The sequence below is a fragment of the Hippocampus zosterae genome, chromosome 7 (genome assembly GCF_025434085.1).
Source record: "Hippocampus zosterae strain Florida chromosome 7, ASM2543408v3, whole genome shotgun sequence".
Lineage (NCBI taxonomy): Eukaryota > Metazoa > Chordata > Actinopteri > Syngnathiformes > Syngnathidae > Hippocampus > Hippocampus zosterae.
In genome coordinates this window covers 23,612,369-23,635,570 of record NC_067457.1, presented here as the reverse complement: position 1 = coordinate 23,635,570, position 23,202 = coordinate 23,612,369, and the positions used below count along the sequence as shown (strand labels likewise).

The following is a 23,202-nucleotide window of genomic DNA, read 5'->3' as shown; positions in this document are numbered from 1 at the left end:
CTAATACTAATAAAATACTATTCCTGTACCAAGTACAGTGGCCATATTTTTTGGTGTGTATTTCAAGAGTAATTGCAAACTAAAATAATGGTAATGAGATGTTGGCACTTACATGGAAGTGTTGCATATTAAAATTTTGTTACTATGACACTGTCATGCACCATTATGGATGCCCAGCCCACTTGGGCTTCTAAGACACACACAAAAAAGAAAAACAGTAGGCAGACATTCACAAATATGTCAAAGAAAAATATTTCCCTCACATTGTATCCAAGCACATAAACAGAAAAAATGAAATGACTTATACTCAAACTCTTAAGAACCTATTTTGGCATCGGTTAGCAAAAAGTGACAATACACGGCAGTTGACAAATGTTTTATTCACGTCTCCTGAAAAATAATCAACAATGGAAAAGGTGCACGCTGTGTAAGTGGTGAGCAAATCTGTCTCAAATTGCGAAGTTCTCCCCGTCCTGGTGTGGGCCTTCTCATACACTTCAAAATCAGGCAGTTTTACATTCAAACACAAATTGAGTGAAATTGGATCATCTCACACGGCAACCTGGTCAGGAATCATTGCATCAAAGATCACAGATGTGCTTGTTTATCTTTTTGTGACTGGCTGATGACCAGGTTCAAGCTGTACATCACCTTCACCCAAAGTCAACCAATTTAGGTTTTAGCGCTCACGCAACCGTAACGAGAACATACAGTAAAGAAATTGTTGCATAGTCAACAAAGATATATATATATTATTTTAAACATTCAATTCAAAACTGAGGCTATGAGACACTAATTACTGTAAGGATGAATTCCTGGACAGTAATTCCAGGATAGTGGATGTGAGTTTTTGCAGACTTTTGGAGTACTGAGGCTTCCGGTGCAACCCGACAGGCCTCTCCATGTCCAATGGCGGCGAACGGGAATCGAAAAAACTCTTGGAGAACTGTTGCTGGTCACACTGCTGGAACTGTAGCCGCTGCTGGCCGCCTCCTTGGAATTGTTGTGGAAACTGTGCTTGCTCATCCAGACGAGATGTCGTGTACATCTGTTGCTGGCCAAAATCCGCTGAAGCACAGGAGAAAAGGTGACAAGATAGATTCTGGATAGAGAGCCGATGTTGTGAAACTTACACTTAGTACCTTTGTAACGGTGACCGTTCAAATCGCTCGGCTCACTGCATCCTTGATGCCGGTCCACCTGCTGGCCATCACGCATATTGTTCCAGTCTCTTCCTCCTCCGTTCCCTTCCCCACCGTAACGGTCTTCACCTCTTCTGAAGTCGGATTCTTCCTGGAATGTCTTGTCGCGTTGTAAGGGCGTCTGCAGAATTGCAGGACTGTTTTGCTGATTGAAAAGAGAAACAAACAAAAAGGCCTTTTACACGGAACCCGGCCAATTAGGAGGGCATTGCTTTCGACAAACGATGGTAAACTCCACCCCAAAGTGTTTCCCCCATTCACTTTGACTATGTGATGGAGAAAGACAAACTTAATTATTTTCATGTTTTAAAGTTTCATTTCAGTATATGCTTGATTGACCTCGAACGGCATGTTCTCACAACTTGTACACAATGGAGCACACAGAAAAAAAGGGCCAACTTGAGCTGAATAAAGCCAAGTCCTCATTAACTGATAATGTCGGCAGAAAGGTTCAACTTCGGGAGGGCAGCATGACAAGCCATTGTTTGTACCGAGAGATGTTTTGGCCTCTGAGGGGCGTATCGGTAGGCTGGGTTGAGAGGTGTGACATGTGAAGAAGGGAGTGTTTTTTCTGATATATCACTTGTAATTTGCATACACAATCAATAAAAAGGCCGGCAGAGGTTGCAGGGGTCAGGTGTCAGTTGGTAAGCGCACACGGAGTGGCTTCGTAGAAAACTGCGCCTCCTGCCGGCAGAAAAGACAATCTCTTCCTGAGTCTGTTTGTTCAACTGTCCGAATGACATCTCTGACACTATGCGACATTTACCTCGAAAACTAGGACATTTGCAAGTCAACATTGGTACATTTACCACATCGTCTAATGTTAATACTCCCCAAAACCCGGCATGGGATGATGGGATGGGATGAAGTGAAATTGTCATTTGGATCACGATGCACTACCTGTGAATGTGAGAACCGATCGGGATGCCGCATCGTTCTGCGGGTCTCCTGCTGGTACGTTCCACCGCCTGATTCCAGAGGAGCTCTGTGCTTGGCATCTCGGGGTCCGGCATTGAATCTGTTGACCAATAATCCGGGGAAGTTAACTCATGGCAACAAGAACAAAAGTACGCGAACAAGAACTTGCTTACATCCTGTTGGTCACCGCCACCTCCTCAGGTGTGGCGTCCGAGAAGCGACTCTTTCTTTTGCGTCTAGCGGATACCTCGTCGCCAGCAGGACCCCTCATGAAGCGGCGGAAAGGCTCCGGAATGGCTGACATGCTCCTGGAGACTTCCTGAGGAGTCTGGGAGTTGACGGCTCCAGCCGAAAACGACTTTGCTGGTCGCATACCGTGATTGTAATCCGTCAAATGCGCAATAGGCTTGTCCGAAGGTAACCGAACATTCCCCGTGGGAGGTTCCGGCACGTTTGTTCCGAGCCTCACACCTCGACCATTGTCAGCGGACCACTGCTGGTCATCTCCTTGAAAGCAAGGACTATGCTGATAATCAAGACACAGGGGCTGAAACTGACGCCTTCCCTCCTCTGGCAAAAACTCATTTTTTGCTCGCTGCTCTCCGTAGGTGGCGTAACCCTCTGCGGGTCGATCCCAACCCCATTGTGTCTCCTTGAAGGGCTCCACCGTTCTTTTTTCTGTGACATCATTATGGAGACGATAATCCAGGTCCGAACTCTTTCCCTGAAGAGGAAACCTTTCCCAGCCGTCCGCCTTCGCCGGCTGCTGATCCCACAGCATTGTCACCTGTCCGCCTCCCGCCAAATTCATCGGGCGAGCCTCGGCCGGGACGAACGGGGCTCTGCTCGCAGGATCCGGCAAAAAACGCCCGCGGTCCGTGTCTTGGGATTCCTGCTTCCGTTGGAGCTGGCCTGAGATGTTCGGTGGGTCGACCTTCGGCATCTGCTGCCAGTGGGGAACTACACAAGCAAAGGGACTTTGAACATTAACTCGCCACCACTGCCCAATCTGTACAGCAGTCACTTCATTGTGTATTTGTGAGCGCAGCTACAGGTACTCAAGAATCAAGAGAGAGCCAAATTACAGGTAACAAAAGAACGCATGCATTCAAGAACCAATGAGAATCAAGCTACTGGTCGGCAAGAACCAAGCTCCCAGTCCTCAAGACTCGAAATAAGTCACGAACCAAAAAGAAGCAAGCCACGACCTATTGGTGGTCAGAAAACAAGATGGAGGTACCTTTGCTTGTACAAATCGGATTTATTGATGCATAAACTGTCGCCATGACAACACCGCAACCTATTTCTGCCGCCGTTTGTTTGCACTCATAACTGCAGGTTAAACTGTGTATTTATTTACCTCTTGTCATTCGGTTTCCCACATTCTGCATTTTCTTCATCGGCTGTAACATAAACAGAAGGTTTATTTTTTTTGGTGGTCCATCCTTTTTGACTTTTTGGATACGAGGACAAAGTTAGAAGAGCACGCATCTTACTTTGGGACATCCGCTTCCGTCCTGCCGGGCGATGATCTCCGCTCTGGTGCGAATGACCTTGCCCGTTTGCATGGCCAAGTGTTTATCCCAAGTAACCAGATCTGGACGCTTGTTCTCCTGCAATCATAAATTGCTTTGTGTCACACTATTATTATTAATTTTTTGAAAAAAATGTGTAGAAATATGAACTGTATTACAATATATTTCTGCCTGTGTCTTCGCCCAATCACATGATGGATCATTTCCGGGGGGTACCCGGTGATGTTACAAAGCGTGCATGTGTATCGCGGCCCCATACTGGCATGGGCCGCATTCACACACGGCACCTCTTCCAAGAAGTTTAAACCTGAAATGGGAGAACACGATTCTTACGGCACATTAATTTAAGAGCTGAAAAGTGCGCTCTGTTGTACGTACCGATTACTGGTTCGTCAAGGTTCAGGTAATCCACGTATTGTAAAATATCGTCAAACTTAGGGATGATTTGTTTTCGGACCATGTGACCTGACAGCACCACCCAAAAAAAAAAAAAAAAAGAAAAAAAGACGCATGACGACAATGCTAGAGTTGAATCCATTTTGAGTTTTTACTTACAGTACACTGCTTAAATAATAACCGAGAAGACTAGTACGCCACGTTCATTTATTTTCTGAACCTGGTAAATTCATTCAGTACCAGCCAAGTTTAGACCAAGTCTGAAAAGACGTTTAAAAACGTCTTTGGGAGTGAATGAGTTTATTTTTATACTTGACAAAATGTTCACCTTCTCCAAGTCATTATACGTAGGCATGCATAGAGAGCAAGTTTGGCGTTGTTGCACGTTGGGACACCCATTCAAGTGATGCCCCATGCTGGGAATGATGCCTCAAGAAAATTTGAAGAATTTTCGATGTCAGCGTGAACCTTTCAAGACCTCCAGAAGAAAAGTAAAACCCTGTATAGGGGTCCACGTGCTAAGGAAAAAAAAAATTGTGACGCCGTTGCCCATATGACCATAACCCGGCACGGTAAAGGATAAAAATAAAAAACTGAATAGTGAGCAATCAATCCTGGAGGTTTCTGATCCAGCCTGCATTGTTAATCGTGAGGGTATTCTGGTGCAGCCAACACAACCTGGAGCTGAACACGCTCAAGACGGTATAGATGATCGTGGACTTCAGGAAACATCCCTCACCACAGCTGCCCCTCGCACTGTCCAACTGCCAACCGTCGAGACTTTCAAGTTCCTGGGAATCACAGCCTCCCAGGACATGAAGTGGGAGGTCAACACCAACTCCATCGTGAAAAAGGCCCAGCAGAAGAGGTACAGTACTTCCTGAGGCTGCTGAGGAAGCCATGGCCTGCCACAGGAGGTGCTCAGACAGTTCTACACGTCGAATCAATCCTGTGTTCTTCCATTCACGGTTTGGTTTGGGGCCACCACAAAAAAAGGACAAAATCCCACTGCAACGGACAGTTAAGACTGCGGAATAAAAATCGTTGGCACCGCCCTACCCACTCCTGAGGACTTGCACACCGCAAGAACCATGACAAAGGCACGGAAAAAATCAGACTGGACCCCCCGCACCTTGCCCACCACCTTTTCCAGCTGCTCCCGTAAGGCAAGCACTACCGATCCATGTGCACCAAAACCAGCAGACATTCAAACAACTTCTTCCCTCTAGTCATTAACTCTCTAAACAGTAACTCAAATCGACCTGTATGGTGGCTCTTTGCAATTTTGCACACCACTGTGGAACAGCATGACCGCAATAATCATTGTAGCTCCAGCTCTGTACTTACTTGACCCATTGTCAGTGACCTCTATTCCACAGCACCAGACACTTTAAAGCGCTCAAGGATTTCTGTACAATTGCACACTTAAACGTGCTCTCCAAATACGGCTATTCGTCACTTTAAAAAAGTCGTAACCACAAGAGCCAGGCACCGTTTACGGAAAGTAATGCGGCATCAACAAAAAAAAAACAACACAAAAAAATAAAAAAAGAGCATCACTACATGTACTCAAGAACCAAGAAGAACCAAGTTAAAGTTCCTCAAGAGAAGAACCAAACTCTGGCGATACAAACGCTAGCCGAACAAGTAAACAAACTCGAGCTAAAATACCCAGAGTCACCCCTGATCATTTTGGGCGATTTTAATAGAGCACATCTTAACCGTGAACTTCCCAGATATAAGCAGCACATCGACTGTTTCACCAGAGAAGGCAACATTCTAGACCACTGCTATACAACAATCAAAAATGCATACCGATCGGTCGCCCGTGCAGCATTGGGTCTTTCTGACCACAATTTAATCCACTTAATACCTACATACAGACAGAAACTCAAAGGTGTTAAACCGGTTGTTAAGACTGTGAAAAAATGGACAGATGAAGCAAAGCTAGCTCTACAAGAATGCTTAGACTGCACTGATTGGGGCGTCTTTGAAACTTCAACGGGCACACTGGATGAATACACAGACACTGTAACATCATACATCAGTTTCTGTGAGGACATGTGTGTACCAACGAAGTCCTTCCGCTCGTTTAACAATAACAAGCCATGGTTTACTCCCAAACTCAGGCAACTCAGGAAAGAGAAAGAGGCCGCATTTAGAAGTGGAGATCGGGCACTGTACAAACATGCCCGAAACCAATTGACGAAGGAAATTAACATCGCAAAGAGAAGCTATGCAGAGAGGCTGAAAAACCAGTTCTCTGCTAACGACTCTGCATCTGTATGGAATGGCCTGAAAGCAATCACTAACTATAGAATGCCATCCCCCCAAACAGTGAACAATAAGGGTCTTGCTGATGAACTAAACATGTTTTTCTGCCGATTTGAAAAGGACACCCCCATTTCCCACACACACCCACCTCTACCAGAAACCACTCTACCTACCCCCCCGCCCTCTTTTTCTCCACTACAGATCCACGAACAGGACGTGAGACGGCTCTTCAAGCAGCAAAAGATCAAGAAAGCTCCGGGGCCCGACAAAGTGTCCCCCTCCTGCCTGAAAGTCTGCGCTGACCAGCTGGCTCCGGTCTTCACACAGATCTTCAACAGATCCCTGGAGCTGTGTGAGGTCCCATCCTGCTTCAAACAGTCTACCATCATCCCAGTTCCCAAGAAATCGGCAACATCGGAACTGAACGACTATAGGCCTGTCGCCCTGACGTCTGTGGTCATGAAGTCCTTTGAACGCCTTGTGCTGAACCACCTAAAGAACGTCACTGGACCCCTGCTGGACCCTCTCCAGTTTGCCTACCGGGCAAACAGGTCTGTGGAAGACGCAGTCAACACAGGTCTGCACTACATCCTCAAGCACCTCGACAGCACAGGGACCTACGCAAGGATTCTGTTTGTGGATTTCAGCTCTGCGTTCAACACCATCATCCCGGAACTCCTCACCCCCAAACTACTCCACCTCGGTGTGTCTCCTGCGATCTGCCAGTGGATCCTCAGCTTCCTGACGGGACGGACACAACAGGTGAGACTGGGAGCAACAACATCATCAATACGCACCACCAGCACTGGAGCCCCACAGGGATGTGTCCTCTCGCCACTGCTCTTCTCTCTCTACACAAACGATTGCACCTCAACAGATCCAGCTGTCAAACTCATAAAGTTCGCAGACGACACCACGGTCATCGGTCTCATCAAAGACGGCGACGAGTCTGCGTACCGCCAACAAGTGGAGCAGCTGGAGCTCTGGTGCGGCCGACACAACCTCGGGCTGAACACGCTCAAGACTGTAGAGATGATCGTGGACTTCAGGAAACATTCTTCTCCTCAGTTGCCCCTCACACTATCCAACTGCCCTGTGTCAACCGTCGAGACCTTCAAGTTCCTGGGAATCACAGTCTCCCAGGACATGAAGTGGGAAGTCAACACCATCTCCATCCTGAAAAGGGCCCGGCAGCGAATGTACTTCCTGAGGCTGCTGAGGAAGCATGGCTTGCCACAGGAGGTGCTACGACAGTTATACACGGCAGTCATCGAATCAATCCTGTGTTCTTCCATCACGGTTTGGTTTGGGGCCGCCACAAAAAAGGACAAAATCCGACTTCAACGGACAGTTAGGACGGCAGAAAAAATCGTTGGCATCGCCCTACCCGCTCTTGAGGACTTGCACACTGCAAGAATCAAGACAAGGGCACGGAAAATCCTCCTGGATCCCCCGCACCCTGCCCACCACCTTTTTCAGCCACTCCCCTCAGGCAGACGCTACAGATCTATGCGTACCAAATCCAGTAGACACTTAAACAGCTTCTTCCCTCTAGCCATTAACTCCTTAAACAGTCACTGACATAGTCACTCTTCTTGCACCACAAAATGGTATTACAAAACTACTGGTATACTCTAAAATGGTTCAATGATTTTGTTGTTTACGATGATACTAGTGCAGCGTGTTATACCGGAGACAAATTCCTTGTGTGTTCTACATACTTGGCCAATAAAGATGATTCTGATTCTGATTCTGAACTCAAGAACCAAGCTTTGGATGCCCAAGAACAACGTGACACTTACAGCACTTTTGAACTTCAGTTCTTCTGTAGGGGGGGGAGGGAAAAGGAAAATAAATAAACAAATAAACATTGGGTCAACTTCGCAACACAAAGCTACAATGGCGACAGAAACAAATGATAAACGGAGGCAGAAAAAAAATGAGCTTCCTGCGTTGCCTGCAACTGGTTGGTCTTGGATTTTGCCTCTGATGAGTTGCAGCAGTACGGAAAGTGTCAGGACCCGATTCCCTACAAGATCACCACTTGGAGAACATGGGAGAACTCTGTTGGAACCCACAAGTTGAGTCTGGTGCTATGTATAAAAAACATTCCCAATAACTTCATTTCCCAACACAAAGCTATGATTCCAAAAGAATAACAATGACATGAATTTAAAGCAGACAAACTTCCTCCATTTCTTGCAACTGGTTGGTCATGGATTTTGTTTTCGTTGAGTTGCCACAACCATTACAGGACTTTGTTCTCTGCAACACCACCGCGATGAAAATTCTGTAGAACTTTGCCGGGACTCGGAAGTGAAGACTTGATGATCCGATTGAAAATATCAATGGCTGATAGCAAACGACCACAATTTCATAGACATGGAAAATGTCTGCAAAGAACAAGCAACGGTTCCTGCCTTTGCGTGTGCACCTGTACATAACAGGCTGACAGAAAAGTTGAGCTAACATACAAGAGGCCATGGCAGACCCCAAACGGCTTGATGGACAACTGAGTCTACTTACCAGCGGCGACGGCGGCATCCTCTTTCTGCCAGGGGATGAAAGCAGAGCAATTTAAAAAAAAAAACAATCATTGCTGAGCACGTGTTGATGGCTCTATGATGGAAACAGACATCTTTAACATTGAGGTCATTTGATACATTCATTTTAAGGAGAACCAAGCACTCAACTAGCAGTCAAAATTTTGATTGTACTGACTTAGGGGGGGGGGGGGGGGGTGAGCGGACAAAGTGGACAAACAGGATCACAGGTGACTAAACTTACAAAGTCCTCCATCCTTACAAAAGTTGTTTTCGGGTACAATAAAAGAACAAAGCATTGCTTGATGCCTTCAGGTCGAATGTACTCAAGAGGGTCTGATCCCAAATGTTCTTTCAAGGTATCCAAGAGAAGACAAGACAAACATCAAAGAGAAAAGAGTTTGACAAAGATGTGATTATTGATTCAGGTGATTAGAACCAGAAGGTGTTTGGTTCGAGATGAGCCACGGACCCCCAAAAAGTGGAGGATGAAAGTTGGAGTGTGTGCCAGAGAGATTGGAGAGCTAGTAAAACCTAGGGGCTGAAAATTGTGTTTTCCTCTCCCTTGACATTCTTGAGTCTCAAGATGTAATCAAGACTGTTTCAAGCTTGTCAGTACTCGTGGTACACAGCGGCATAAAGACAACAAATGGCTGCAGAGCAGAAAACAAGCCATGTTCGCCATATGCCAAGACTTGGTGGGAAACGCAGAAAAGGGATGTCGTCTTTTCTTCTGTGAACATTAAGACCACACGTTTTCTTCACTCCTGGTTGACAGCCAAGTGGTTTTGCAATGTTTATTGTCATAAAAAGATGTAGAATGCCTGATCTATTGCTCCTTGGTGGCTGAACAACGTCCAGAAGGCTCCTTCTTGCTGGCTCCCGTTTTGGCTCCAAATGCTTAAAATAAAGCTAAAAACGTTATCCAATGAGTCAATATAGCGCTTTAATAAAGACTCAACATTTCACCATTCTGAAAGAGGTAATTTCTAACAGAACTCGCCTTTTTTGTGAGACGACTGTAGTCGTGTACAACAATCATATTTTATTATGTCAAAATGGTATGTACCTTTAAGTGTCCCGGCGTGGTCCCGTGTATCTTAAACAAATCGAGGCCCTTTACATATACTTCGCACACCTTGACGAATCAAAAACAAAAAGTCAACAATCTTACGAAATTACGATGATGCCACACTCCATTCTCGCTCGCTTACCGAACATTCCATGAACTCCGTTTCCGAGTCATCTTCGTACGGAGTTGTCAACCCGTCCATTACTACTTAACTCGATCTTCTTTTCGTTTAAATTTCACCAGGAGCGCTGACGATATCACTCGAGACTAGGCTGACTAGCATGCAAACGCAACGTGGCTTGAAATGGAAGCCATTTCAGTTTTAACGTAAACCACAAAATGAAAGATTTATTGACTATATTTCCGTTCAAGTAATATTTTAGGACGATAAGTTATCATTCGTTTTAATATTTAATCTTTATCGGACACAATGTTACTGCTCATTAATGCGCCTCCAAACCATCCACTTCCGGGTGAGCACAATAGTATGTAGATGAAATTATCATCGACGCCCCCTCTCGACTCAGCGTTACACTGCATGCCAATTTAAATAAAAAAGGCAGGTGGTCCATCGTGATCTTGTCATGATGACTGCTTTAGGTTACCCTGGAAATTAGGGCTTCCATTTCACGCGACAAAAATTAATCACATGCCATGAAGTACGGCAACCTAATTCTGATTACACAACACGATATCGTATTCAGTCGTCACGCTGTCGCCATCTCCTGGTCAGTAGGAGAAATGCTGTCGGTGATAACTTCCGGGAATCAAGTGTCGTGACGATTGTTTTTATTTGCATTTATGCCTCGTGCTATACTGTATTGTGTTTTTGTGGTAGAAATAAAAATGTAAAAAAAAAACTGTTACTAGACTTTTCTTTACTCGTTCCAGTCAACAAGCGAGAAAATCAAGCGGTCTTTCAATTTTGTTTTCATTTTAAAACAAAAATCAAATAACTCGTCGTTTTTCCTTTTCAATATCCGCTTCCAACCGTAATATCCAACGACCAAAAAGACCTGGACCTTCAGGGCCATTTGAGTTTGAATCTCAATTTCTAACACAGAATTTTCGAAAAATTAACATCTGGTTTTGAATATTAAAACACGTGGGAAAAAACATGTTGAAATAAATTCAGTTTATTAAAAAGTAAGCATCCTAACCAACTCTGTTTAAAACACTTTAAAATCGGAATTTGAATGAACAAATTGTTTTAAAATACACTAAATTTAGTTAAATTAAAAAGACAACAAAAATCATATACAGTAGACAGTTTTTTTTTCAGTTCAAAGTTTTTGATCCCGAAAAAAAATATTGGAAATGCAAATCCCACCACAGAAGGCAGAGGTATACAGTACCTTCATAGCCATTTTTCTTTATTGGACACCAGCAGATATGTACAAAATACCACAAGCAGAATGGAAAAAAAATCATATTGACATGAATTCAGAAATAAGATATTTACATGCAGCCACGAATTTTTACCGGTATGTGCACTGACTCCTTAATCACACTTTTGCAATTGCATCTTGAATGAACAGTCCATACAGAATATTGGACAAAACAAGTTGGCAAGAAGGGCGGGCTATGAGTATACATGGGGAAAAAAAGCAATAACAATATGCATTAAATGAGCAAAACAAAGTGAAGGAATTGAAAACACACTGCTGTTTTTTTGCACCGGAAAAAAAAAGACAACAAAATGCTAAAAGAGGAGAGAGCGATCCCAGGTCGAATGTCAGGTGGAGGAGTTGTGTAGTCCGCCTGGGAGATTGTTCAAGCGGGATCGCAGCTCTTTTCGGACCTGGCTCACTCGGGCCAGTTTGCGTTTGTATTCCTGGAAAGGAAGAAGGAAAAAGCCACGGAAATATGGATTTTTGTCTTGTAAAAATAATTAATTACATTTACAACATCTTGATTTAAAATAAATGTATCACAAAAAGAAAACCTTTGGCAAAAAAACAGCACCAAACAACAAGATCAGTCCTCCCCCTGTCGCTCTCCCCTTTTTTAAAAAATTATTACAAAGTGACTCAACCTCCCTCCCCCAAAGAACTTATTACAGACCTCGAGTTTGTGCTCGTTGTGCACCAGACCGTCCCGCTGGCTCTGCAGGAAGCTGGTCAGAGTGCGCGTCAGCTGCCGCCGGTCATCGATTTCGGCTGCCAGGCGGCCGCTGTAGTCGGCCAGCAGCATGCAGGCGTCATCCACCTGGCGCGAAAAACGTGCGCCAGACTCCTTATCTGAGACGGAAACGCAATAGGATGTGATACACACTTCATTTGTCCCAACCCAAAAGCTGTGTTCAAAAGAGCAACTTTAAACGGTACGGCCAAATAAAAAATGTAAATACCATTTCAAAATACTTTGTATGAAATACAGAAGTAGATAAAAATAACTACCGTATAAATCTGACATGACAAACAAAATGCAAATAAATAAATATTCATATACTGTACATATTATAAATATATAACAACAATTGTGAAGAGCTGGGCCAAAAATTTTAGAAAATATATTTTTAAACCAAACTAAAATATGTGAAATTTTAAAACTCATATTTGAAGTAAATTAAGAAGTAAATGACCAGTTTTGAATGACAAAAAATGAAAAAAAAATTAATTCTGACAGTTAAAAAAAAAATCTAAATGCCCATTTACATGTGTATATATATTTTTTTATGTCAAAGCTGTGAAAAACATTGCTCAGTTTTGATTAAAAGTTTTTAAAATTAATTTTAAAATTTTATTTTACATTGAAGAACAAAAATTCTTCAGATGTCAGATATTCTTGTACAAGATCCAATTTGACTTTGTTCCGAGATTCATCAAGTATAGTTAACGTTGTGGCGTGCGAGTATCGATAAAAATAACAGCACCACGGCGCCGAACGTCATAAAAGATGTCTGACGTGAGTCCAATCTCTTCGCCTACCTGTGATCCTGTGCAGCAGTGACGTGTCCTGCACCTCGGCGGGCAGCGAGGAAATGCGCTGACGCAGGAGTGAGTCTTCCGAGGTGGCGTTCTCCAGCTCCTGAAGCGCTCGGATCAACTCAGATGTCTGTCAGGACGACACCAGCACAACATACTTTAAAGCGCCTCGTTGTCATGGTGAGAAAGGTGGACGTGGTAGGAGGGGAAAAGAAGTGGACAATAAATATTTTTAAAATCCTTGAGTTGATAGCCATTGTGTGGATTGGGGTTTTGAGCTTGGCGTGGCTGTTTTAGAGTGCCCCGTCGTCCATGTGTGCACATAGTTAGGTGAGATGAGTGGACGTCCCAAAAGGGAGGATTTTATTTTATTTTTTTAAGAGGTCAGACATGACACTCAGAGCGAGAACTGGGTCTTCTGGCTGACGTGTCTGCTTTAGAGCATCTCACTGTCTGCTGCAAGTGCACATCATGTGTGTGGACCAGTACTTTGCACTCATGTGGCCGCCTGAGCATGCCCCCAGATGTGAGCATATTCATTCCAGCATGTGGAGCGGGGCTTCAGGCTGGTGCGGACGCTTTAGAGCCCCTCGTTGCAGTGAGGAAAAAGCCCCACAGCCACCCAGTACAATATATTTTGTGAAATGTGGACAATAGATTGCAGAAACCGTTTCAATTCCATCCCCTTTTACTACACAGTCAAGGCCAGGACCTGTGGGGGCTCGGCTGGAGAAGTCTGTCCTGAAAAGTTGTCGTTCAGGGCTTGGATGGACTCGTAGGACCTCTTCATGGGCTTCTTCTCGCCATCTGCGCAACATCACAGAAGATGATGACTCATCAGTATACTATTGCAAGTACGCATGAGACGAAAAGCAAACGGGAGCTTACAGATGACTCTGGACAGCTGGTCGAGGAGCTCATTTTCGTAGACGGCTCTCTCCTGCCAGATGGACAACACCCGGCCTAATTGCTTCTTACAACCGTCCTCGCACTCTCTGAGGGTCAACGCACACCATGACAATAAACTGAAGGCTACAATTTGTTTGCGACACTGGATTAGCACAAGGTCAGGGGTCATTGTTGGCTACTGATTCATGCATCTCCGTTACCAGTTTCATACACACTTCTGGAATAACACATTTGCAATGACCTTCAAATTGTATGTTTAGAATAACTACTTCATCCATGTGAAAACACTGAACACATTGGGTACTATTTGGTGACCCCTGGACTAACTTAAGGCACATATACAGTACAGACATACACACACACTGGAGCGCGTAGTGCTAGCATACCTGTAAACATGTTTAAAGGCATCAACGATGACCGGTGCGAAATCCTGCGTGAACTCCGGTCCTTTCCGTTTGCTGTTTTGAATGACGTCATTAGCCAAGTAGAGGAAAGTCAGCTTGCGTGACACCGGAGCTGCACACACAAGCAAGGAGAGTACTCATGTCGTGATAAGTGAACTTAGACTGCAACATCAAGAAGCAGCTGACGGCTCAAGCAGATGTAACACTCAAGGCCGGTCTTCATCTGATGAGTTAAAGGTTTTAATTCCTGGTTAGACTGATCGCAAGTACTTTCGTTCGGACCCTTTACCTATAATTGTAAACACAAGACACATTACGCACTTGGTCGCTGGTCCCACTGAGGTCGCCTGCACCACTACCATGCTGACAAAGAACGCTTTCAGATGCCCGGACTTCGCTTACCTTTAACGAGCTCGTTGTACCAAACGTGCACAATGGTCTTGGAGTGCTTCCTGTGGTGGATGAGCCAAAGAGACAGCGTCTGGACGCTCTGCTGAGAGTTGCTTAGCTCGGACAGTTTCTTCTCGAGAGCAGCTTCGGAGAACGAGGACATGTCGACAGCCGCACAAAAGTCGTCGCTTAGCCGCCTTACCGACCAGCGTTAGCGTTGGTGTTCCAGCTTCCTTTATGGATGCTTGTTGATTTGTATTACTATTTATTTTGCTTACTTTAAATGCTCCATACGCGAAAATACAACCACCCACAATTAAAACATGTTAGCACACAGCTTACGCAGCGCCATTTTTGACTAGCCTAGCATAGCATGGTTGCCTGCGCTAGGCACTTCCGTATCTTGCTATGACGCGTTCATCACTGCCTGAATTTGAAAGTTCAAAATGTCAATTTTGAATTGAAATGTATTCAAAAATTTTTTTGAACATTTAAGAGCGTGATGACCAATCGTACACAATACATTTGATTATTTGAACATATTTAATTGTACATACGTGACCCTATATACTACAGCTTAAAAAGATGCCTAGAAACACTTACTGTCGTTGTGACGCTTTTACATTATCGAAATTCGACATTTTTATCTAAACAATGGTTAACATTCACGTGATTCATTGTCGTTCGACCACCAATAAACAAGCTTTTGTTTAGCACCATAGTCATTATATACGTACTCACCATTATCGTATCAGTCTAATGCTCTGGTACGTCAGCGCGTCGGCCATATTGGATGTGGACGATCTGCAGTGGATTGCTGCACATAAGGTCAAGCAAGGTCATCTTTATTGTCAAATATGCTTTATGTATAACATGCAGCACAGATGAAATTTATTTCCTCTCAATCCTCTGTGCAAATCTGCTCTGCATTAAAACACACAGCTAAAGATAAAGATAGCAACTACACTGTATGAAAAGAAAAATATGTAAATCTAAACAATATAAACAACAGAACTTGTGACTATTGTGGGTTAACCTGAGGTAGTGCATTGTGCAATACGCGGATGTAGTGATTTCAATTTAGGTCCCTGGACTAAATTTCTTTTTGTAGATATTCTGTATCTTTTGGGGTGATTTTTAAAAAATCTCTGTTTAATGTAACCAATCCAGCTTTGTGTTGCTCACACTGGTTTACAATCAAGATTGATTTCATCATGATTCACAGTTCATGCATGAAAACGTTGCTGTACAGTGAGACAAGCATACACTATGCTATATTTGCTAGTAGCACAAAATTTCAGCAGTACGGTCAAACCTCGGTTTTCGTCAATACCTCCTTTCGTCCACGGCTGTTCGAAAACCGAAAACACGCTCTTTAAAAAAATAAAAATTATTGAACACATCTGCTCACAATGGAAAGCGACACGAGTGTAAGGAAGGCAAGAGGAGTCAAGTGGTGCATTCAAGTGCGCTCAGTTTGTTCAAGAACCGAAATTTGTTCGTCATTCGAGGCATAAAAAAACACAAAATTTTTGGTCGAAAACCGAAATGGTCGAAAAACCGAGACGTTCGAAAACCAAGGTTTGACTGTATTTTATTTTGCGATTTTTAATCTCGCTGCAGCAGGAATTAATTTCCCCACACCAGCATCCAGATCATGATACTCCTCAATTAAAGAGTCAAGGGACGTTACGGCCTCTGAGAATAAACTTTCCTCCATCCCCTCGACTTGCAGGTAATGGTGTAAGTGTGCCTTCTTCCTATAAAGTTTGCAGAATCGTTCTCTCATCTCCATGAATGTGGATTTGATAGCAGTGGTGTTGGCTAGGGCTAACAGGGATCGAGAGTGACCAACAGGAGGCACAGAACAAAGACTTGTCTTCCAGCCGTCTGGGTTCCATGAGACAAAGGGCACCATGGGCTTTAACCTCTCAATATTTCGGTGCAGGTCTGACATGTGAACATTCCCCCTTAGCATGAGGGCACAGCCAAGGTAGAGACTGCGCTTCGGGTCTGTTTTGATTAACTGGTATCTTTTACTGAAAACATCGCTAAAGAGCTTATCCAGTTTTCTGGTTGAGTCGCTAAGACACGGCAATGCGGAGACAGGACTGAGACTTGGAACCAGATAGTGTAATCGAGGGAAAGGAACCAGGTTCATGGCAATTTCATTTAGATCCATGTTGAGGGAACCCTCAAAACGTGCAGAACTAGTAAGGTTGAGTAACATGTTAGCAACAATATCATTCATAGCATCGAAAGGCTTCTCTGGCCCAGTCAGCCTATCCATTGCTGAGACTTTGTTGCCTTTCGTGTGTTGTCCACCATGGCACGTATATTCCATCTTTAACATCTCGACCAGTGCCTGGTTCTCTACAAGCAGAACACAGTCAGCATTCTCTGTGAGCACTCTCGTGGCCAGCATACTGTTGTAAGGTGACACAATGACATCATCGTCCACAGATGGGTAGACAGGTATGACAATACGACACACCTCAGGGAATTCATCCTCGAGAAGACGCAACACTTTGGTCCCTAGCCCTGAACCGGTACCTCCTCCCATCGAGTGGATAAGAAAAAAAGATTGCAGACAGTGGCACTGCTCTGCTGCCTTCCTCAGCTGATCCACAATCTTGTCCCTGGAGCTCGAACCGTACGTCATGTGTCCAACTGCCCAGTTGTTGCCCGCACCCGACACACCTGTGAGGAGCTGAGTGCTGTCGAAAATCTCTCCCAAAGGCCCCTTCAGGATCTCGCTGATCACACCCTCCTCCATGTCCAGCAGCACCGCTCTTGCCTTCAGCTGTTGGATTCTCCCATTATCACCACATGAGTCTCCATTCGGATTGTGGAAAAAGGTGCCGGTGGTATCGTCATAGAATCCCTTTTTGTTGAAATGGGCGTGCTCTCGCAAAGCAAGATCCCAAAAGCGACACCCAATCTGGTTTCCACACTGTCCGACTTGAACTATGACAGACTGGGTCATTTTTAATCTCTTTAGTCACCTAACTCTTGTTCTTAAAGTCGCGACACAAAATATGAGCTAAAAAGTGATCCAATGCAACTGCCGCTGCTGTTTGGACTTTCTTCTTCGTTTTCGTCTTCTTCGTCTTCTAGGAACAAACCAGTAAACTGCTGACCATCCTTAACAAGTGCAACAGCGCCTCTATGTGGCCGTAAAGTCACATTGGACCATCCTTAACAAGTGCAACAGCGCCTCTATGTGGCCGTAAAGTCACATTGCAACGTGAGTAATTATGAGAATTATTTTTACTTAGAAACACGGGAAGTAATTGTTAACGTAGTACTGATGCTGTGGCTTCTCTTTCTCCTACTTGTTTGTCATCCTTTTTATTGGGAATATTTTTTGTGTATTTATTTCGAATTTAGAATCGAAAACAATTTCTCGTTTCCATCATGAAGACATTCCTTCATCGCTGAACATTTTTAAAGTGCAACAGCGCCTCTATGTGGTCACTTAGGCTCATTGCAACTGGAAACACGTGACATCGCTGTTTTCGTTTGTTGAACACACACCACAATAGGTCGGGGTCACGATCACCTATCAGAAAACATAAAAAGCCCATTTAGCCAATAATGTGATAAACATAAGCAGTACACTTTTTGAAATGTATATCATACAAATTAAGTTAAATCAAATGAATTTAACCCAGCAGACGTGAACAAAATTAACGTTTAATTTATAATTTATAATGGAAAAAAATAATTGGGAGAGTAGGTTTTTTTTACATTTGCCACACACGCACACACACACACAGAAAAGGCCAAAGAGCTAAGCATGATGGGGGTGGGGGGGAGGCACACTTTTTTTCCACAATATACAAAAATGTTTAATGTGCACGAAAGGATAAGAAGCTCTCTGATGTAAGACATTCTTTCAAAAGTGCACATTTCTGCGGTGTTCCATTTTGACCGGCTGTATCAGGGTCACGCCGATTTTTGTACACTGATAACGTTCAGGAGGCAACATGTGAGTCCCGTCGTCATGGCAACCAGGGGAAGGGAGGTCATGTTTGTGTGTTTGTCGGCACATTATTGGAGCGACCCAGATTGAGAACTAGCATGCAATCGTTTTTTGTTTTTTGTTTTGTCTGTGTTTGACAGATGAACAGTAAAACACTCCGATACCATACATAAAATTAGTTCTTATTCTAGTTTAATGTGATTGGGGAAAAAGATGAACCAGGAATAAATCATACTCAGTCATAATATTATGGCTAATAATATAATGTGGAATTTATTTATGTAAACAAACATTTCATTTAATATCCTTTTTAAAGTATGCCAATTAGAAATGCAATTTTTACATTCAAAGGTATAGGGCATGTAAAATAAATGAAAATAGAAATCTATCACTAATTGTGTTGTGGCCATTGCCAATCTGAAATCCATCTATACATCCACACAGGGGAACACATACCAAAACCACAAAACAAAAAACTTCCTTGGCTGAGGTAACAATCTTTGTCTTGCAATTTGTTTACATGTTTGTGTGTGCGTGTGTTTGTGCTTTGTGAGGATTAACCCCCATCTCAGGCTGTGATCAGTGATCACCCAAAGTGGCTCAAACCGCCGTAATCCGTCGCAGCGATGGATTGTGGGAAGGATCTTTGCCCCCGTCTGTCTGCTGAAATTTCAAATCAAATTTCGATTGTAATTACTTTTAAATCAATCAATTTGAATGAAGTTTTAAATTATATGTATCGACAGTAGAATAAAAGTAATATTAATACAATTAACGTTAAAAAGACTGGTACGATTATTTTGTTATTACTACAAATCCAACGATATCCCATGTAGGTGATGTCACACGAGCGTTCATCTTTGCGATTTATGACAACGGAAATGCAAAAAAAACCCATAAAACCTAATAGTTCATTTGGTACGTTTATCAAGTTTGACAGCCAAAAAGTAAAGATAAATAAATAAATAAATAAATAAAAACAATTGTCACAAGTCTCCTGTATTTTTGTATAAAAACATTACAAAGTGAATTTTCCATAATACTTCCTGATCTGGCCACGTGGCGGCACTGCCGCATCCGGGTCGCCTGGTCACGTCTTACTCGTCGTCCTCGTGCGCAGCCACGCCCACCACAGCCCTGGGGCGGAGGGGGAGAGGTGGATTGCGTCACACAGAGGCAACACCCAGCACAGTCAATAATTAGTCACCAGGAGCATGTGATTAATAAAACAACAAGCAGCAATTCCATCAGTTAGTCATGAGTTCATGTTCGGTATTTTGTCTTGTCTTCATTTTTATTTTAATCAGGGATATTTAGTACAATAAGCATGCAAAAATAAAACAGTCAATGAATAAATCAAAGTATGATTGAGTTCTTCATTTCCATCAATGCTACTACAATACTAAATACTACATTAAAACTACAATACTAAATATATTAAAACTACAGTACATTTTAAAAATTGAATATGGAGATAGATTGGCTGGCAACCGATTCAGGGTGTCCCCCGCCTACTGCCCGGAGACGGCTGGGATGGGCTCCAGCACCCCCCGCGACCCTAGTGAGTATCAAGCGGTACGGAAGATGAATGAATGAATGAATGAATGAATATGGAGATATGGAATGCAAAGAGTGGGAAAAAGTCCACAGATGTAATTGTGACGCAGATATAACAATGTCGTGAAAGAGGAGGGAAATATTTTGATGAACAACCCCCCCCCCAATAAAAGTAAAGAAATAAAATTACAGTACAAAAATGAAATACATGGATTTATAGAAGTTAAAAAGAATACAAAAAAGTACTAATTTAATTGCAATACTCAAACAAACTGTAAATAAAGTGTACATCGTTTTTAAGAAGTATTCAAAAATAAAAAGGACACAGAAGAGAATAGAGATATTAAATATTTAAAAAATGAAAAAAATGTAATTTTAATATACATTGTATTGTATTGTAACTATAACGGATATACACATTATCCATCCATTTTCCGATCCACTTTATTCTCACAAGGGTCGCGGGGGGTGCTGGAGCCTATCCCAGCCGTTTTCGGGCAGTAGGCGGGGGGACACCCTGAACCGGTTGCCAGCCAATCGCAGGGCACACAGAGACGAACAACCATCCGCGTACACACTCACACCTAGGGACAATTTTGAGCGTACAATCAGCCTGCAATGTATGTTTTTGGAATGTGGGAGGAAACCGGAGTACCCAGAGAAAACCCACGCACGCCGGTGGAGAACATGCAAACTCAACACAGGAAGGGATCGAACCCATGACCTCTGCACTGTGAGGTCGACGCACTAACCACTGGTCAACCGGGCCGCCTATGCACATTATAAGAATGCTAAATGCTAAATGCAAATAAAATTAATTGTACAATGCTATGCCTTAATAGCATTCAACAAATGTCCTGCAGTTAAAAAAAATACATCAACGGATTCTTAATCTTATTTTGAAGTTCCAAACAAGATAAAACATTTGCTTGCCTTTGAAAGTTTCAATTATTCGTCATCACCGTTTTTTTATTGACACGTCTCAACTAACCTTTGATTTGCAACACGCTGGATTCACATGACCTGCTTTGTGTTAATTGTTCACTTCTGTGATCAAATATTAAAACAAACAAGCGTGACCGTTGTCCTCTAGACACCCAAGTTCCATGCTCCGCAATGATTAGTAGCGTTTTGTTGTTCATTGAAACCTAGAGTGAATCTTTGACTGCAACTGTGCCAAATGTCACTTGTTGTCATTTCTCGCCCCCAAAACATCCCATCCTCAAAAATAGCTTATTTATAAACCCGTTGCTCTTGTGACATCACATTTCTGTTTCATGTTGTGTATCACAGGACACAAAACAAATCCAGGAAGACACCCCCCGTTAAGATCGCCATTCTTCACTCTTTTGTGTGTTTCTGACAGAAAAAAATACACTTCAACACCTGCCCTGAAACATCTTAAAATCTAAATAACCAGATCATGGTGAAGCTAAAAGCTGTGGTCAGAATTGTTTAACTTATACACACTTGCATGCGGATGCTTAGATGCTAATATCCATAAATGGCATTTGTACTGTGCGTGTATCTTTCCCCTCCTTTTTTATGAATTATAATCCCGCGGTTGCCTTGGCCCTCATTCAAACTAATGGAGCGTGCAGTGCGAACAATGCATGCTAAATGCCAAGGCGTCGCGCGTAGCATGTCATGTCATGTCATGTCATGAGTCTGGCATCTTTCTCGGAAGAAGCTAAAGATCTGTCAGCTGAGCGACACGGCAACTTTAGATACTCGGCAAACAGTCAGGAAATAGCGGCTGGACATGTTCAAGCACTATTCTTAACTTAACCTTTGCGCAAACGGAGCAAACAAGCGCCATTAAACCTTCAAACTGTCCACCGCCCGGTGAGTCACTCAGTAACAGTTTTATCGGCACCCGTAGGCAAAGGAGGGCAGTCTTATCGCCACTTGAGTGAGACGATCGATATCAAGGTTAGACATTGTAAAATATTGTCATAGCGCGACGGCCCGGCGACGGTAACAGTCTGAGAAAATGCAAACAAGACCGGCGAAGGAGTGCTACGCTGCTAGCTTCCACTAGCCGTGTGTTGCTAGCCTCAAATCCATTGAATGGCCAATAAATGAAAACCTTTGAAATTCTGTTGAGCCGTCGTCGTTTTGTTGCTATGTTGGCAATTTACTATAATCGTAAAAGAGCATATAAAAAGGCACATTTGTTGCTTTTCAAAGACAGTATAGAAAGTTTCCCGGTCTGGTACAAACTGCTTCGCCACTACTTTTATCAACTGTTGAGCAATCTGGTTGATGTACTGTAGTTTTATTTTTATTTTTTTGGATAGCTAAGATGAAGTCAAAACCAAAATGCACATGTGTGTTCCGGGACACTTGACTTTCGGCACCACATCCACACTCACTGACTTCTTCCTGCAAACAAAAGTGTAATCTAGCGGGTAAAAGTCCAAACCGCTGCTGCTGTTATCAACTATGAACCTACATTTGCTGCTTTTTTTTTTCTGCGCTGCAAACTTTGCGACACATTTTGCATAAGATAGTGCCCCCCCCCCACTCTGCCCTCCCATCACCAAAAAGAAAATTGCCTTCGTTTTGTTTATTGGCTTCTTCCAATGCGGCTATTGTGTTCCCATTGAGGGCCTCGCTCGCGTTACAAGGCAACAGTGCGCCTATTGTGCCTCAGCCGGGGCCACTCACGCGCACACAGTGCAACAGTCAGTCAGTCGTCAGCAGGTGTGGAAAATTCCACAAGGAAGCGTGAAAGCCGGACGCATCGCTGTGGAATTGCAAGAAGCACACTTATGAAACTCAATTCCCCGAGTAAAAAAATGGGAGCATTTGATGGTGCCCTCCAATCGGGAGGAGGAGGATGCGGAGGCTGAAATACGGGCCTCCTTTGTGCCGCGTTATCTCCTCGGCGGCCCGACGGCATTCCTCCTCCTCGGGTCGTCTTGTAATGAAAACAGCTGGCATTCGCCCAGAGGAAACACCCCAAAACCGTTTCGATTTGCTTAGGGATGAGAAAGCCCGCTGTTGATTTTGACACATGAGATCTGAGGCTCGAGAGGTCGAGCTAGCAAGAGGGCGCTAGGGGGGCGCCCCGAAAGGTTGCAT

At 43.5% G+C, this 23,202-nt stretch overlaps 3 protein-coding genes and 1 long non-coding RNA gene across 5 annotated transcripts; all 4 read right to left on the bottom strand.

Moving 5' to 3' along the window:
• Window positions 1-360: 360 nt before the first annotated feature.
• si:ch211-13c6.2 (uncharacterized protein LOC100000125 homolog) lies at window positions 361-10,426 on the bottom strand. Of its 2 annotated transcripts, XM_052070609.1 has the most exons (11): window positions 10,086-10,426; window positions 9,941-10,009; window positions 8,855-8,879; window positions 4,037-4,123; window positions 3,817-3,965; window positions 3,620-3,736; window positions 3,484-3,526; window positions 2,297-3,083; window positions 2,106-2,223; window positions 1,143-1,347; window positions 361-1,068 (listed from the first exon to the last, which is right to left on the bottom strand). In XM_052070609.1, the coding sequence occupies exons 1-11, from the start codon at window positions 10,143-10,145 to the stop codon at window positions 797-799; spliced, it is 1,932 nt and encodes a 643-aa protein (XP_051926569.1). In that variant the 5' UTR covers window positions 10,146-10,426; the 3' UTR covers window positions 361-796. The 2 variants fall into 2 exon arrangements, with proteins under 2 accessions (XP_051926569.1, XP_051926570.1); XM_052070610.1 differs by lacking the exon at window positions 8,855-8,879 and having other exon boundaries at window positions 10,086-10,166.
• Window positions 9,053-9,934, bottom strand: LOC127603957 (uncharacterized). The gene is made up of 2 exons (XR_007963160.1): window positions 9,471-9,934; window positions 9,053-9,435 (listed from the first exon to the last, which is right to left on the bottom strand). It is a non-coding gene; the product is annotated as an uncharacterized LOC127603957 (long non-coding RNA).
• Window positions 10,427-11,290: 864 nt separating the features above from the next.
• LOC127603931 (regulation of nuclear pre-mRNA domain-containing protein 1A-like) lies at window positions 11,291-14,997 on the bottom strand. The gene is made up of 7 exons (XM_052070663.1): window positions 14,586-14,997; window positions 14,166-14,295; window positions 13,759-13,865; window positions 13,583-13,677; window positions 12,874-13,000; window positions 12,008-12,183; window positions 11,291-11,777 (listed from the first exon to the last, which is right to left on the bottom strand). The coding sequence occupies exons 1-7, from the start codon at window positions 14,734-14,736 to the stop codon at window positions 11,679-11,681; spliced, it is 885 nt and encodes a 294-aa protein (XP_051926623.1). The 5' UTR covers window positions 14,737-14,997; the 3' UTR covers window positions 11,291-11,678.
• Window positions 14,998-16,725: 1,728 nt separating this feature from the next.
• LOC127603916 (tubulin epsilon chain-like) lies at window positions 16,726-17,701 on the bottom strand. The gene is made up of 2 exons (XM_052070628.1): window positions 17,068-17,701; window positions 16,726-16,946 (listed from the first exon to the last, which is right to left on the bottom strand). Exons 1-2 carry the CDS (start codon window positions 17,557-17,559, stop codon window positions 16,920-16,922), a joined length of 519 nt encoding a protein of 172 aa, XP_051926588.1. The 5' UTR covers window positions 17,560-17,701; the 3' UTR covers window positions 16,726-16,919.
• Between the last annotated feature and the right edge of the window lie 5,501 nt (window positions 17,702-23,202).

What these genes read in the sequence shown, in the direction of transcription:
- LOC127603931 (XM_052070663.1), bottom strand. Translation starts at nt 14,736, where the DNA reads ATGTCCTCGTTCTCCGAAGCTGCTCTCGAGAAGAAACTGTCCGAGCTA. An exon ending in GCCTTTAAACATGTTTACAG is followed by an intron (nt 13,866 to 14,165) that starts GTATGCTAGCAC and finishes GTTGACCCTCAG; the next exon opens with AGAGTGCGAGGACGGTTGTA. An exon ending in CTCCAGCCGAGCCCCCACAG is followed by an intron (nt 13,001 to 13,582) that starts GTCCTGGCCTTG and finishes TCGTCCTGACAG; the next exon opens with ACATCTGAGTTGATCCGAGC.
- si:ch211-13c6.2 (XM_052070609.1), bottom strand. Translation starts at nt 10,145, where the DNA reads ATGGACGGGTTGACAACTCCGTACGAAGATGACTCGGAAACGGAGTTC. An exon ending in CCTTGACGAACCAGTAATCG is followed by an intron (nt 3,966 to 4,036) that starts GTACGTACAACA and finishes CTCCCATTTCAG; the next exon opens with GTTTAAACTTCTTGGAAGAG. An exon ending in GACACAGGCAGAAATATATT is followed by an intron (nt 3,737 to 3,816) that starts GTAATACAGTTC and finishes TTATGATTGCAG; the next exon opens with GAGAACAAGCGTCCAGATCT.
- LOC127603916 (XM_052070628.1), bottom strand. Translation starts at nt 17,559, where the DNA reads ATGACCCAGTCTGTCATAGTTCAAGTCGGACAGTGTGGAAACCAGATT. An exon ending in TCGAGGATGAATTCCCTGAG is followed by an intron (nt 16,947 to 17,067) that starts GTGTGTCGTATT and finishes TTCTGCTTGTAG; the next exon opens with AGAACCAGGCACTGGTCGAG.